At 38.0% G+C, this 16,890-nt stretch overlaps 1 protein-coding gene across 3 annotated transcripts in view; it reads left to right on the forward strand.

The window, feature by feature from the left end:
* Positions 1–16,890, forward strand: part of PLEKHH2 (pleckstrin homology, MyTH4 and FERM domain containing H2) — a 97,572-nt gene that overhangs the window by 43,902 nt on the left and 36,780 nt on the right. For all 3 annotated transcript variants that reach the window (XM_090281218.1, XM_090281219.1, XM_090281220.1), the window contains 5 exons: positions 371–515; positions 2,719–2,855; positions 2,956–3,066; positions 3,229–3,315; positions 4,643–4,801. In XM_090281218.1, the coding sequence (XP_090137344.1) occupies positions 371–515; positions 2,719–2,855; positions 2,956–3,066; positions 3,229–3,315; positions 4,643–4,801 (639 nt within the window). The remainder of the gene's footprint in view (positions 1–370; positions 516–2,718; positions 2,856–2,955; positions 3,067–3,228; positions 3,316–4,642; positions 4,802–16,890) is intronic.

Below are 16,890 nucleotides of genomic sequence, written 5' to 3' on the forward strand. Positions count from 1 at the left end.
ACTCCACTCCCTCCATGGCTTAGCTAATTGTTTAAAGGGAAAATATTATTAATGATGTAATGAAAACTCCTAATTTAGAAAGATCTTTCTATCATTGCCAGAGTTCCCCTCCCTTGCTTGAAGAACCTAATTAAAATAAGTATCATCAGGTATTCATAGCCTTATGTTTTCAGGAATCTTTTATAATTGACAAGTGCCTTGCTCATTAAAATGTGGGACTTAACAACCTGACTCTGATAATGTCAAAATATATTCTTGTATTCCTTAAAAAATATTTAACCCCTTGACTTCTTCTGGTAAAATATTCTCTATCTAAAGAGAGAGGTAACTTTAGAGATGCACATGTAGAGGTTGTTCTGACTTTCCTTAGAAGGCGACCCAAATCAGCAGCAGCCCGTTCCTGGATGACTCTTCTGGGTCAGAGGAAGAAGATAGCTCCAGGTCGAGCTCCCGGACTTCAGAGTCAGACACGCGCAGTCGGAGTGGGCCAGGCAGCCCCAGAGCCATGAAACGAGGTGAGAGAAAGTCTCAGGCATACAAGACAACTCCAAATAATTCGGAATATTTAATGGGACTTTTGTCTCCATAATAGGATTCCTTTTTAAGTCAAAGTATTTGTTTTAAACAACAGTGAAAAGAAAATTAGCCTAGGACTAAGACACATATTCTCAACTGTCTTCATGTTTCCTTCCATATAAGCCACTTAGATATTTTTGTTTAACCATATCTTTTGTGTAAAAGAGAGATCATTTTATTGTGGGAATAAAGTGAGATCTGAGGCCAATATGAGGTTTCTTTTATAGTTAGTGTGTGGCATTTGGATAATTTATGGAATAAACTTATTTCAGCTAAATTTGCTACACTGCCAAATGGCAACAAATACATTTAAAAATGTGATGGTTAATGTGATATTAAAATGGAAATCAGCAAAAAATTTACTTTGGATATGTTTATGAATTTTAGTGGATTTTGAAGAAATTTTTGGCATAAGTAGAGGTTATAGAGAGATCTCATCATCTTAAATGGTGTCCATATTTACAGAGGCAGTTCATTGACCATGACATGTTTGTTTTCAAACTGTGTTCTATAGAAGGCCTAGGTCCTCCCAAACCGCTCAGTTTTAATAAGAGTTTCTCAGCTTTCATAGGTTTACTATTTGGGGCTTCCATTGCTCTCTTGGCTCTGACCTTGATTCCCAACAGCTAGAATCAGGTTACATCATCACATTTGTGCTCTTGTCACTGCAAGGACTCATGGTGGCTGTACGGTGTTGCATGATTCTTTTATGTCCTTCCTCATCTTCTTTTTTCTCTTCCTTCATTCACCTCTGGCCACGCTGCTATTCCTAGAATATTCCAGGAGTGCTTTTATTTCAAGACCTTTGCCCCGGTTGTTTCCTTTGCTTGGTATTCTTCACCCAGATGTCTCTCTGGCTAACTCCCACACGACTTTCAGTGCTTGTGCAAACACTGCCTTCCCAGCAAGATCTGCACTGACCATACCATTCAAGTGCAGCCTTTGCCCTTCTCCAACTACTGGATTTTTAAAAAATTCCCTGTAGTCTGCTCTAAGTATTATTTTCCACAGGACTTACTGCCTGTTTGTTATCTGTCTCCACCAACTGGAGCCCCATGTTCCACGAGGACAGAAAATGTCCTCTTTTGTTGTCTGTTCTGTCCCTAGCACCTAGGATGGTGCCTACAGAGTGGTCCTGGAGCTGGGGGCCTCATATTTGCTCTCCAACATTGCCCCTGCCTGCTTATTTCACTCGGACAAATCCTCTCATCTGTGGACCTTAGTCTCATTAGAAAATGAAGGAATTAACTAAGATGATCTCTAAGGCTGTTTATAGATCTAAATTTCTGTTATTCCATGTGAAATAAAGATACTACTGTTATCACAACCGTGACTTGTCTTATTTAAATAAATAATAGTGATGGTTGAGTGACGTTGTCCTAATGTCCCTTAAATGTTAATACTTTAAGAAGTGCTAGATACTGTAATTAATAATGACCTAAGTCCTTGATTTTATTCAATATACTCAAAATACCCATTTTAGTGACCCTCCAAATGTAACTTGCAACTTGCATGTCTTTTTCTAAAAAGGCAAGTGAGTTATTATGAAAATGTTCCCTTGAATTTTATTTTATAACTGTTGGTATATGAAATAGTCTGTTTATATCTTTAAATCATATTGCTTCTCTTTTGAAAAGATTTTTTAAATCTATAAACTAGTAGTATTGGACTTATATAAAAATACTACTAAAACTATGTTTTTAAATGAATGTGAATTATTTTAAAGTAATTACTTTAAAAGAAAGATAAGTAGTTTAAAGTGAGATTATTCAAATTTCAATAAATTAAGATTAAATATTTGTTTGCCTATATATCAAAATGTAAATACACATATTTTAATCCTTAATGAAAAATATATTTGTAGACTATTGCATATATTTTATATATGTAAAATAGCTTTAATTGTAATTACTCCAAATATTATTTATGTCCCTTGACTTCCTTAAAGATTTGCATATTAGTTCTTATCCTTTAGTTCTGTTTTCAGCTCAAAAAGTTCTTCATGGCCAAAACCATGCGAATAAATCTAGCATAGCAAGGTTTGTGATTTAGGAATAGCTGTATCCTTGGGAGAACTCACAGCCGGCATTTGGACCACCCAGTTATGAAATGCTAACTTGTTTTATTTCTTTATTCATGTAGGTGTGTCTCTCTCTTCTGTGGCTTCTGAAAGTGACTATGCTATTCCCCCAGATGCTTACCCCACAGACACAGAGTACTCACAGCCGGAGCAGAAGCTCCTGAAAACTTGCTCATCCTCCAGTGATAATGGAAAAAATGTAAACACTGCATCAGGTTTTTCTCTTTTTAATTAATGAATCTGTTAATTGGAGCTTCCAAAGGAAGCTTAAATATTTTTCAAAACCTTTTTTTAATTAGGAGCCACTGGAAAAATCTGGCTATTTATTAAAAATGAGTGGTAAAGTCAAGACTTGGAAGCGAAGATGGTTTGTTCTTAAAGGTGGTGAATTACTTTACTACAAATCTCCGGTAAGTGGAAGGTGCTTGCTATTTGGAACTGATTTCCTCAAATTAGAATTCAAAACTCCTGATTGATTTTCTTCCCTGTGATGTTATTAATTATAGAAATCCTTTCTTACTGTTACTGTGACAGGTAATCACTTCATGTTTGGTTTTCTTCCTTTCATACAGAGTGATGTAATTAGAAAACCCCAGGGCCATATCGAACTTAGTGCATCCTGCAGTATTTTAAGAGGAGATAACAAACAAACAGTTCAGGTACTTTTTAAAAAAACTTTTTTTTTTCTTTTTTGTATCATGCAAAACTCAATTCTCAGTCATTCAAACTAATAGAGAGGACATTGGGTAATTCACTCTTTTTTAAAAAATTCACTTTGGGTTAAGGTTGATGACAAATTTGGGAAGCCCCAGGAGTTCTTAGTTAAAATTAGAATATAAGTTAAGTTTCTGTTAGCTCCACACTACACTTCATTTGCCCTTTATCGCTTGTACTGTTCTTTCCCTGTACTTAATCTCCAGGCTATTCTCAGCTCTCTACTAGCTAGCTATTTTAGGGGAGGGTTATCTGATAAATGAATTCCCAAGAAGATGATAGTCATTTAATGTATATTAAATTTAGGAGTGTTTGTGTTCTAATAGAGAACCAGAGACCAGCGGTGGTTCCTCTATGAACTGCAGATGCTGTTAACACATAAATGGGAAGGTACTGGTGAGCAAAGGAGCTGTGTAGTACCCACCAAGTCCCACCACAGAGGTAGCTTCTGACCTTCCCTCACAGATAGGCCAGTCTTGACAGAAACCTGTTCAATTTAAAACATAGGCTGTTGAGATAGTTTGGTATATGTGGTTTAAATCCAGACACTTTCTTTCTGAAATGCTGTTAATAATCGTTATTTTCTTATCTTGCTCCTTGGGAGGGTGGACTTTGACATTTATCATAAAGGTACATTATCGATGTTTCCAGTGGATAATACCTGAGAACTACCCAAAATGTAGAAAGGAGAAGCAGGGAAAGCTTTGTCTTAGAGCATGGAAGATACAAATCATTTGTAAGCTTCTTAAGTATCTGGAAAATTTGAAATATACTTAATTTGAAACTGAAAAATTGAAAGTTCATAATGTCTGATCACATGTTAGTTCCAAGAATTTCTCTTATATGCAAGATTTTATTTTATTTATAATTGATTTCTTCATTTCTATAACAAATAACTCCTGGATTTGTTAAAAATGTGTTATTTTAGCAGAGTTTTCAATCATTCTGCTCCTCACTTCAACAACAGGAGCCTGTAGCACATTTAATGGAAAAAGGAAAATATTTTGAGTAAACAAGATAAATCATGACCCAAAAGTTTAAACTAAACTGAAGTGAAAAAAATTTTTTTTTCAACCAAAAGTGAATTGTAATTCCCACAAAGTGGTTATAATATGCTGGTTATTTATGAATTCATTTATTTAGCACCTAGTATTCAAGTTTTAGCATGTTTGTATCCATGTGCAGTAGCATGTTTAAAGAATGGACAAGGAAATGCTAATAATCCTAAATCTTCAGAGGTCCCTTTCCTATCTCTTTCTCATCCCATTCTAGTTGACCACTGAAAAACACACATACTATCTGACTGCAGATTCTCCCAATATATTGGAGGAATGGATTAAAGTGTTGCAGAATGTTCTTCGAGTACAAGCTGCCAACCCGCTTTTCCTGCAGCCTGAGGGCAAACCGACGGTGAAAGGCCTGCTCACCAAGGTAGGGACTTCAAGGGCATGGCAGTGTGCCAGGCAACGGAATTAGCCCCACTGAACACAGAAAGTGGGCATCAGAGAATATATACTGAATATTTATATTATCTTGGGGTAGGAAGTGTGTTTGAAGTGATACCAAAGACCAAAATCATAAAGAAAAATGACAAATTTGACTACTATACATAAAAACTTAAATGTTCTTACTTTCAAAGATTCTCTAGGCCGAATTTTTGAAAAACAAATGAAAAGCTTTGAAAAGGTATTTGAAATGGCTGAAAAACAAGCTTTTCTAGTCAGTAAGTAAAGGATACCAATGCAGGGAAGGAACAAAGGACATGAAGGGAAGGTAGAACTGGTAAAGATTTAAAAAAATACACAAGATCCATAAACATATGGAAAGATATTTTATTTTCACTAATAATGTTCTTTAAAAAGCACAACTAGAAATAATAGATGTTTTTAAAAATCTAGTCAAAAGAGACATTTTTTTAACATGAAATGTAGTATTGACACAAATTAAGAAATCTGCAAGTGAGAGAATTACTCTAAAAGGCAATTTGGCAATGTCTTGGCCAAACTGTTGACTCAATAAATATTTTTGAAAGAACAAATGAATGAATGAATATTAAATGTTTTTAAATCATATATACATAGCCTTTGATTCAATAATCTCCATTAATATACACTCAGGAAATGATCTTAATTTGCAAATAATTTAAGTTATAAGGATATTTGTCACAGCATGGTTTATTTTTTCTATTAAAAAAAAGATATAATTGGCATACACTAAAATGTAGATTCTTTAAAGGATTTTTTATTATTATTCTATTATAGTCCCAATTTTCCCCCCTTTGCCCTCCTCTGCCTATCTTGCACCTCACTACCACAGTCAATTCTTACTGTTGTCCATGTTGATGGGTCATTCATAGATGTTCTTTAAGTAGATCTTTCCCCTTCTTTCCACCATTATTCCCCTCCTCCCTCCCCTCTGGTCACTGTCAATCTGTTCCATGTTTCCATGCTTCTGATTCTATTTTGTTCCCTAGTTTATTTTGTTGATTAGATTCTTCTTATAGGTGAGAGCATATAGTATTTGTCTTTCACTGCCTGGCTTATTTCACTCAGCATAATAGTCTCCAGTTCCATTCATGCTATTGTGAAATGTAGGAGTTCTTTCTGCTGCATAGTACTCCGTTATGTAAATGTACCACAGTTTTTTGATCTACTCATCTACTGATGGGCACTTAGGCTGTTTCCTGCACTTGGCTATTGTAAATAATGCTGCTATGAACATTGGGGTGCATACGTTCTTCTGAATTGGTGACTCGGGATTCTTAGGGTATATTCCCAATAGTAGAATCACTGGATCAAAAGGCAGTTCCATTTTTAGTTTTCTGAGGAAATTCCATACTGCTTTCCACAGTGGCGGCACCAGTCTGCATTCCCACCAACAGTGCACTAGGTTTCCCTTTTCTCCACATTCTTGCCAGCACTTTTTGTAGATTTATTAATGATGGCCATTTTAACCAGTCTGAGGTGATATCTCATTGTGGTTTTAATTTGCATCTCTCTGGTGACTAGTGATGTTGAGCATTCTTTCATATGTCTATGGGCCATCTTCTCCTTGGAGAAGTGTCTGTTCAGGTCTTTTGCCCATTTTTTAATTGGATTGTTTGTCTTCCTGATGTTGAGCTATATGAGTTATTTATATATTTTAGAGATCAAACCATTGTCTTATGAAGCATTGGCAAATATGTTCTCCCATATAGTTGATTCCTTTTCATTTTAATGATGGCTTCCTTAACCACGCAGAAGCTTTTAAATTTGAGATAGTCCCATTTTTGAATTCTTCCCTTTATTTCCTTTGCCCTAGAGGATATACTTCTTTTCTTGATGAGTCTGGTTAAAGGTTTATCAATTTGTTTTTCTTTTCAAAGAACCAGCTCCTGGATTAATTGATCCTTTGAATTGTTCTCTTAGTCTCTATGTCATTAAATTCTGCTCTGATCTTGATTATTTCCTTCCTTTTACTCACTCTGCACTTTGTTTGTTGTTGTTCCTCTAGTTCTTATAGACGTAGGGTTAGGTTGTTTATTTGAGATTTTTCTAAATCAGCTGATAGCCTTATTGGAGCTCTTTTTTATGTTATTAGCTATTTCTCCCTTGCTGTCATTAAGATTCTCTCTTTGTCTTTAAATTTTGCTATTTTAATTATGATGTATCTTGGAGTTGGCGTCTTCAGGTTTATCTTGAATGGAACTCTCTGTGCTTCCTGAACTTGTGTGACTTTTTATCTCCTCAAGTCAGGGAAATTTTCTGTCATTATTTTTTCAAACAAGTTTTCTATCCTTTGCTTCTTTTCTTCTTCTGATATTCCTGTGATGAGAATGTTGTTATGTTTCATGTTGTCCTGAAGCGCCCTTAAACTATCCATGTTCTTTTTGAGCCTCTTTTCATTTTTTTTCTCTGACTGGGTATTTTTTGTCTACCTTGTCTTCCAGCTCACTGATTCGGTCCTCTGCTTCATCTAGTCTGCTTCTGTATTCTTCGTTTCAGATGTTGAATTCTTCATTTCTTCCTGGCTTTTATTCATAGTTTCTATGTCCTTTTTCATGCTGCTGTAGTTCCCACGGAGTTTCTTGTAGCTCCCATAAAGTTCTTTGTGGTTCTCACTGAGTTCCTTGAGCATTCTTATAACCATTATTTTGAATTCTATGTCTGATAGATTGCTTGCCTCAGTTTCATTTAGCTCTTTTTCTGGAGATTCCTCCTTTCCTTCTGAATGGGGGTTATTTCTTTGTCCACTTTAGGTGACTCTTTTTGTTTATTTCTGCATCTCAGATTGCTCTGCTTTGACTGCCTGTCTTCATGGGGTTTCTTTCTGTGGTAGGAGTTCTGTGGGACTCAGTGGTGCAGACTCCTTGATCTCCTGATCTGGGTGCTCTAGGGATCCCCTTTATTCAGTTTATGTGGGCTCTCTTGTTGTACTTGGGCTTTGATTATTGATGGATCATTGGTGGGTTCTCTCTTTAGCTGGCTGACTGGGAATCATAACCCCCACCACGTCTTGTATGCTCTTGTACAGGTGCTGGTTAACCAAGCAGTACAGTAGTCTCTCTCTATATCGCAGTTCACTTATTGTGGCCTCACTATATCGTGGGATTTTAAAAAATATTATATTTAATTGTTTATCGTGGATTATTTGCTATATCGTGGGATTTTGCGGTATTGTATACGTTGTTGTTAAAGTTATGTAGGTTTAAGAGTGTAGAATATGTTTAAGAACATAAGTAATGTTTATAAAAGTGTGGAAAAGGTTAATAAGGGACTGGGAACAGTTTATAAGAGTGTGGGAAGGGTTTATAAAGCCTTAAAATATATATAAGTACTAAAATAAATGTAAGGTTCCTACTTCATGGATTTTCACCTATCACAGGGGTGGGGTGGGGGGACTATAACATAATACCCGTGATAAGTGAAGGAATACTGTACTACCCAGAAAACCAAACCCATGCCAGGAAAACTACCCACAGCAAATCAGCAAGATTAATAAAGGTGGAAAGAGATTAAGAATATTATAAGATAGGAAAAAGGAATATGAGGTGACTAAAGGAGAGAAAAATGATTTTGAGAAAGAAGGGGGAGGAGAAATAATAAGTATAGGGGATAGAAACAAGATGAAGAAAGGGAGAAAATAAAATTTAAAACATAAGCGAATAAGGGAAGGGTGATGGCAAAACAGAGTAAGAAAACAGAAAAGTATAATATAATGTTTGAAATGAAATAGAAATTATAGTGAACCAATAGGAACAAAATTGAAGAAAAACCACAACAGGGTCAACAACAATGACAGATGAGCAAAGATTAATAAAGGTGGAAAGAGATCAAGAATATTATAAGATAGGAAAAAGGAATATGAGGTGACTAAAGGAGAGAAAAATGATTTTGAGAGGATAGAAGGAGAAATTATAAGAGTAAGAAATAGAATCCAGGCTAATAAAGGGAAACAATAAAATTCCAAACTCAAATACAGAAGGGCAGGAGGAAAGCAAAATGGAGTAATACAGGGAGAGAGTAATCTGAGATTTTAAATTTTTAAAAAAGTGAACAAATAGGAATACAACTGAAGAAAAACAGCAATAACCCCCAAATCCACACGAAACAAGCCACAATTAATAAAGGTGAAAAGAAAATAAGAATATTATAAGAAAGGGAAAAAGACTATGAGCTGAATAAAAAAGGAAGAATGATCTTGAGAGGATAGAGGGAAGAGAAATAGTGAGAGTAAGGAATGGGAACAAGGCATGGAGAGGGGGAAAATAAAATTTACAACAAAAATAAGAAAGGGCAGGAAGGAGGCAAATGGAGTAAGACAAGGAAAGGGTACTATGTGAGATTTGAAATAAAAATAAAATAAAAACTATATAAAAATTAAATAAAAAGAATGAAAAATAAAAGACAAAACATAGTGACTTAGTTGGAATGCAGCTGAAGAAAATGAAGAAATGTTAAAGGGCTGGGCAAAAGAAAAAACAATAACACAAGTTCTGAAGAAGAATGAGGTGGAATTTGACTCAGCAGGGTTTGGTTTTTGCCTTCTGTCTTCTCCTTCTCCATCCGCCTCTGGCTGTTTTATCAGCTCAAGGTCCAGGGGTGGGTCATCCAACTTCTAGCAGCACTGCATGTACCCCCTTCACCTGCCTCTAACGGGGCTTCTATGGCAATCAGGAGGGTGGGACCCCTGGGTCTCCTCTGGGAGGCACTGTTCAATCTCTTGAGGAAATTGTGACTATGTTCCTCTGCCCCTGTGCCACCTGTCTTGGCCTGTCCCAGCTTATTTCCAATAATGTGTAGTTTCTGATGGACTAGCTGTCTGTTTCAAGAGAGAGGCCAATCTGTGTAAGAGGGTCAGCTCTCTTCTGCTTAGTGCTGATGGCAGCTCTGGGAGAGCCGAGGCTGGGTGGGGCCCTGATTACCTCTTGCCACACCAATTTCCAGTCTCCCTGCTTGCTGGCCTCAGTGAATTAGGGCCCCAGGTATTTTGTCTCCCCGATGAAAGTTCAAAATGGGCCATTTCAGAGGTTCTCTTCCTGCTTTTATCCTATAGGGGGTTCTTGAGCCTGTCCTGCCTGTTCTGCCAATCCTGCAGGAGGTGGGAGCTGGGTAGTTCTTCCCTTGACTTTTACTGGGGAATGGGATTCTGCTTGGCTGTAAATAATTTCAGGCCCTCAACTCTTCCCTAATTCCCAGCCCACTGCCATCATAGTAGACACAGTCCCGAACTCTCTGTTGTGCGTAGCCCCCTGCTTGCTAGCCTCACTGGGCTGCGTCCAGAAATCCCTTTGTTGTGGATTTTCTGAACTCCCTGCGCAGCGGTATCCAGTGGGAGCAAACCTCACTTTCATTCTTGTCCATTTGTTGTCAAGGCAGCTGCACACAAAGTCCCTGCCCAGCATGTTTCAGCTCCCCTTTTAGAAAGCCTTACTGTGGCACACCCACTGCAGCACAGTCACTGTCCAGCTTTCCAAACATACACCACCTCTCCAAAAAGCCAGAAGTGTCTCAGGCACAGCTGGCCATAGTCTGCCTCTGCCCGACACATGTGCAGAGAGAACCCTCCCCCCCCCCCCCCGCCACGCTTCCAGTTGGCGTTTGGCACTGCAGCTATGGATGACCTGCTGTTCGCTGTGTATGTTTAGCCTGGATCTCCCCAACCTTGTGCATCTTCTCAAGTCACTCCTGGCCAGGTCTGTGGACTCCCTCTCGGGACTGGGGCACCCTGTGCTCAGAGAGGTGGGAGCCACAAAGCTGATCAATCTGTCCCCATCTACAGGCATCATGCATGGCGTATTTCTGCTTTAACTTATCAAATCTGCTTACCACCTGTTGCAAAGAAGCTTTTGCTCTCCTTGGCTGAAAACTTTGTATCAGCTAAGATTCCATTGATTGTTCAGGTTATTTGTCGAAAGATCAGCTGAGAATCTGAGTTGAGGGCTGGAGCAAGTACACTCAGCTCCCCTCTACTTAGCTGCCATCTTCCGACTCTAAAATGTAGGTCTCAAGTGTAGAGTGTGATGTTTTTGACAGATATTTACTGTCACTCTGTCAAAATATAGAACATTTCCATTACCCCAGAAAGATTACTTGCATGGCATAGTTTATAATAAAGAAAAATTCGGATCAATTTAGATGTAGAGTAGGAGATAGCTTAAATAAATATTTATATAATCAGATAATGCTTTACTATGCAGTGATTTTAATTGTTAAGAATATTTAATGTTACAGAAATGTTATGATGTATTGGTGATAACAGAAGTAGAGAGCAGTATTATATTCACTCAGAATTTATAGAACTCTTTAAAGCACAACTTCTGTTCAACATTATTCACAGGAAAAAGTCTAAATGCAAGGCAGCTATGTGCACTGCTATTGCACCAATGCTGTGCGGGACATTTACCAACTTATATTTACTATCTCTATGAATTTTATTTTAGTTTTGCTTAGTTCTGTTTTCTAGCTTTTAATTGAGTAAGCATTGATTTATGCTAAGAAATATTATTTTTAAATTTTAAAATTCCAGTTGTTTTTGACAGATATTTACTCTCACTTATAGAGAAATACAATAAAATATTTACACACAAAATAGTACACACAAAAATAACCTTGTTTACGTAAGAGGTGAAAAACTCAGATATTGATGAGCTATGCCACCATGTAATCTATACTTAATATTAATATGGAGATGTAAGTGGATGCTGTTCAATAATGTTTACAAAGACTGACCAGCTATTCCAAAAGTAATGGAAAAAATTTAATACATTCAACAAAGAAATGAATGTTACCTGTTTTTGTGGGTTTTTTTTTCCCCCAAATATTATGGTATTAGAAGAAAATTTTTTTCAGTTACTGATGGGTTAGAGAACTCCCCAGTAATGTGCAAATATATATTTTCCAGTGAATATAGTGCTACTTTAAATCACATTCTTATTGTAACTCATAATGACTAGTTGTCCTCCTTTTTCAAGGATGATGTATATCAAGCTCTAAGAGTTTAATATTATTCCATGGCCAAGAGTTTGTTACTTCTACCAAAATTTGTTTGTTTACTTGCTTCTGTTTTTACTTTATCAGCATGGCTTATTGATTTCTGCTCATATTACATCCTTGCTGTTTTCTGCTTCTCATTTCACAATTGTATTTTAAATGAGTGTCAGTTCATGTGATTATCAGATGACTAAGCCATAAGGGTTTACAGACAGGATGCCTGTTAGGTTTTCTTCCTACCATTTATGCAGCCTTTTCCACCACCACCACCCCCGCACCCCATACTTAAACCCTCAGAGCCTTATAAGAGAAAAATGTCCCTCGGTTATTCTTAGTGACTTGTTCTGAGCTCACATTCAGGCTGCAGTTTAAGATACTTGAAACAACTTTGAGTACCTTAGAGGGGAGCAGGTTTTTCTCCAAGTTGTCGTGTTCTTATTAAGTACAGAAATATGTAGGTAGATATTAAGAGCTTGACTAATTTGATTCTAGATATTCACTCTTGCAACTTTTACTGCTTAGGAAGAAAGTTTTTTATATAATAATTCATATATTTAAAAAAAATGTATTGGGCAGTTAGCACACACCCCTCAATGGGCTGAAAGCTACTAAGCTGTGGGAAGGCACAGTGGGAAGGCTGGACAGGCAAGGTGAGGAAGGATGAATAGCTCGGTTTGTGGGGCATGGAGTAAGATGTCTGATGACCTCAGTTTTCCTGATGAAGATTACTCCATAAAACAAAGCTATTTACTGAGTGTGTGTGTGTGGAGCGGTGGAAAGGAGAAATCAGAATAATTAATGAGGGAAGTAAGGCATCAAACTCAGGCAGAGATAGAAGGATTGGTGCGTGTTACTGAGAGCCCACCTGACTATAGTGATTTGAATTCATATTGGTTACTTTTTATGTTTTCAGATAGCCAGAAATAGGAGCAGAGAATAAACGTTGTAGTGTTGTGAGGATAGTGATTTTTTTCCTAATATTTCATTATGTAAATTTTCAAATATGCATAAAAGTTAGATTTTTACAGTGAGTACCCATATTCCCACCACCTAGATTCTACAATTAACATTTTACTTGCTTATACATGCCTGTCAAGATGATTTAAATATCAGTGTTTTATCATGAGCATTTTCAAACATATATGAAAATAGAAGGAAGAATAGATCAAATCCTCACATATTCATCACCCAGTTTCAACAATTATTAACTATGGCTAATGTTATTTCATATAACCCCTCATAACCGCAATATTCTTTGTCTTTCCACACTCTCCAGTGGGTTATTGAAAAGCAAATGGAAATTTTGATGGGTGGATTTATCAGAAGCATAGGAATACAACGTAATCAAAGGTCTTGGAGCAAGAGCTGTGTTAGAATCAAACACAGGATCCAAGGCTAACAGAGAAGGAAGGGGGGCCAGAAGGGAACTGGTAAACTGGAATAAAATGGGAGGATTAGTGGACTCAAAGTTTTGAATGAAGTCAAGGAGCTGCAGTGGTGTGAGTAAGGACAGAAGGTTGAGATCAGAGGGTGGAATGCAAATATCAGAAGTGGAACACACTAGGTGTGGCCGGGGGATGGATGGTAAAAATGAAGGGACAGCAAATAAAGACAGCAAGGAACTGTGGGTTAAGGATGTAGAGAGACAATGTAGCAAAGAGACTAGGGCAGGAGCACGGGCAAAGGTCCCGACTCTGACACTTGCCACTGTGTGACCTTGAATAAGTTACCTGCAAGCCCTGTCCCTCAGCCTCCTTATTTGTAAGGTGAGGATAATAATAGTGCCAACCTCACAGGTTAAGCAGGTAAAGTTCTTTAGAACAGTGGCTGGCACATATAAACTCTTCAAAAATATTTATTACTATTGCAACAGTTTTACCTAGACACTGATGTCAGCAAGGCTGGTGTCAGGATTTGTAGTGTACAAGGATACAGGTATGAGAATATAGGAAATGAAAGGACACAGGAGCTTATGTTTTGTGTGATGACAAAGGTTCATTGGGATGTGCTACACTATCTTCAGAGTTTCATACGGTGCTGATATAAAATCTCTTTGTTATGGGTGCAAGGTCAAAAATGATTCTTTCAATTATTTAGTTCCCCAAAACCTTGAGGTTTGAGATTGCCTTTAAATTTTCATGAGGATTCTTTTAGTGTGATTTGCTTGCTTATGAGATTTTCAGAATGAGTCGGAGTTTAAAGAAAGCCTAATATTATTAGCTCTACATATAAAGATAGATGGTGTTTTTAAACACAGCTTTTACAATGAATTGGCAAAGGTCTTCATTAATTTGTAGTTCTTCAAAAGTATGCATTTTTCTATTTTAAAGGTAAATCATTTCAAAAGGATACTCTCTATAGCCTGATGCATTATTCTCCAGTTTTGATGAGTTTGTTTAAAAGAAGAAAAAAAAAAAAGAATCCCTGCATAACACCAACTATTTAAAACTTCCAGGATATTTGTCTGTAAACATATGTTTCTAAATTTAATTAGACTGAAATGTCTTGCCAAATGAAACATTTTTTGTTTTTCCTCAAGCAGCATTCTAAATCAGTCAAACTGTGAGATGGTAGAGTTGTTTGCTTAAACCATAACTTTGAAAGCCCAAAGGCTAGCTGTGTTTGTGGGTTTAAGTGAAGCATGTGTTTTACTTCTCCTTATGCATAGTGAGGAAGGAAGCATTTATTGAGTAACTACTATTACTCTTTGTTTGCATTTTCTCCTTTGGTCATCGCAACAGCTCAATGGGGTGTACAGTAATCCCCTGCTACCCACAGAGGCCAGGGGTTGTCTGTTGCCCGAGGACATCCATCTGCTATGCGGTAGAACTGGAATTTGATCCTTGGTCCAGTCTACCTCGAAACCCAGGCCTTTTCTACTATAGTGACTTGCCTACTATAAAAGTCTATTATGTCAGACTTCCGGCCAAGATGGAGGACTAGACAGACATGCTACATCTCCCTCCACAACTAAGAAGGAATACAACTACCTCAAAACTAGAGACAACCAGAAGTTCCAGAAAATCGAGCTGCATAGAAGTCCAGCAATCAAAGATATAAAGAAAAAATACTCATCTGGACAGGTAGAAGAGGCGAAACCTGAGTGGAGAGGACATGGTGTGGTGGTGGTGTAAGCAGTGGCAGCGGCAGCAACAGGCCAGCGGAAAGTGCAGTCACATGTTTTAAAAAGTGGGGAGGGACACCTGGGGAGCATTCCCAACTCCTGACCAGATTGCACAGCTCACGGTCCCAGAGCCAGAGAAAGTCAAGCCTCATTGCTTCTGACTGTGCAAACCAGTGGGGGTTGGAGCGGAGGCAGAAACTGCCAGTCTCTCAGCAGAATCCGCTTGTTTAAAGGGCCCCCACGGTCCTAGAACATCCGCAGATGCACCCACTCTGGGAACGACGGCCAGGGCAGCAGCTAGAGGGGCGCCAGACCCATGCGGAAGTGGGAGAGGTGCCTGGAAAAGGGGCGAGTGCTGGGCAAGCGGCATTGTTCCCTCTCTCACCCCTCCCCCACATACAGCACCACAACGTGGTGAAATGGTCGCCCGGTACTGACGAATACCTAAGGCTCTGCTCCTTACAAAGTAACAGATGTGACAGCTCTACCTAAGACACAGAGGTAAACAAACACAGGAGCCTGTCAAGATGAGGAGACAGAGAAGTATGGCCCAAAAGGAGGAACGGATCAAGGTTCCAGTGGGAGAACTAAGTGATGAGGAGATAGCCAACCTAACAGACAAGGAGATAGCCAACCTAACAGATGCTGAATTCAAAACATTGGTGATAGAGATGCTCACAGGCTTCACAGATATGCTTGAGTATGGCAAATGCATAAGGGAAGAAGTGAAGGCTATGCTAAATGAAACCAAGGAAAATCCACACAGAACCAATGGTGAAGGGAAGGAAACCGGGGTTCAAATCAATGATTTGGAACATAAGGAAGAAAAAAATAGTTAACCAGTACAGAATGAGGAAACAAGAATTGAAAAAAATGAGAGGCTTAGGAACCCCTGGGACAACTTTAAATGTGCCAACATCTGAATCAGAGGGGTGCCAGAAGGAGAAGAGGAAGAGCAAGAAATTGAAAGATTATGTGAAAAAATAATGGAGAAAAACTTCCCAAATTTGGTGAAGGAAATAGACATATAAATCCAGGAAGCACAGATAGTCCCGAACAAGCTAGACCCAAAAAGGACCACACCAAGACATGTCATAATTAAAATGCCAAAGGTTCAAGATAAAGAGAGAATCTTAAAAGCAGCAAGAGAAAAGCAGAGAGTTACCTACAAAGGGGTGCCTCAAAGACTATCAGCTGATTTCTCAAAAGAAACTTTGCAGGCAAGAAGGGACTGGCAAGAGTACTCAATGTGATGAAAAGCAAGGACCTACTACCAAGACTACTCTATCCATCAAAGCTATCATTTAGAATGGAAGGACAGATGAAGTGCTTCCCAGACAAGGTAAAGCTAAAAGAATTCATCACCAACCCATAATTATATGAAATGTTAAAGGGACTTATTTAAGAAAAAGAAGATCAAAACTATGAACACTAAAATGATAACAAACTCACAGCTATCAACAACTGAATCTAAAATTTAAGAACAAAATCCAACTAAGCAAACCAGAATAAGAACAGAATCATTGGTGTGGGGATCATCTGGAGGGTTATCAGCTGGGAGAGGGAAGGGGGAGAAATGAGGAAATGGTGCAGGGATTAAGAAGCATAATTGGTTGGTACAAAATAGACGGGGAAGTTCAGAATAATATAGGAAAGGGTGAAGCCAAAGAACTTATATGCATGACCCATGGACATGAACTAAGCGGGGTGGAATTGCTGGGGGAAGGTGGGTACTGGGCAGATGGGAGCAAAGGGGGAAAAATTGGGACAACCATAACAACATAATCAATAAAATATACTTATAAAGAAAAATCTATTGTGTCAATAATAATATATTCTGCTCAGTGTATTACTATCCGAACTGTCCATTTAAATGTAAGTCATGCAAGTGTCCTGCAAAAAATGTGTCCCCATGCCACCCTCAC

The sequence above is a fragment of the Furipterus horrens genome, unplaced genomic scaffold (assembly GCF_987537825.1).
Source record: "Furipterus horrens unplaced genomic scaffold, mFurHor1.1.pri manual_scaffold_6, whole genome shotgun sequence".
Classification (NCBI taxonomy): domain Eukaryota; kingdom Metazoa; phylum Chordata; class Mammalia; order Chiroptera; family Furipteridae; genus Furipterus; species Furipterus horrens.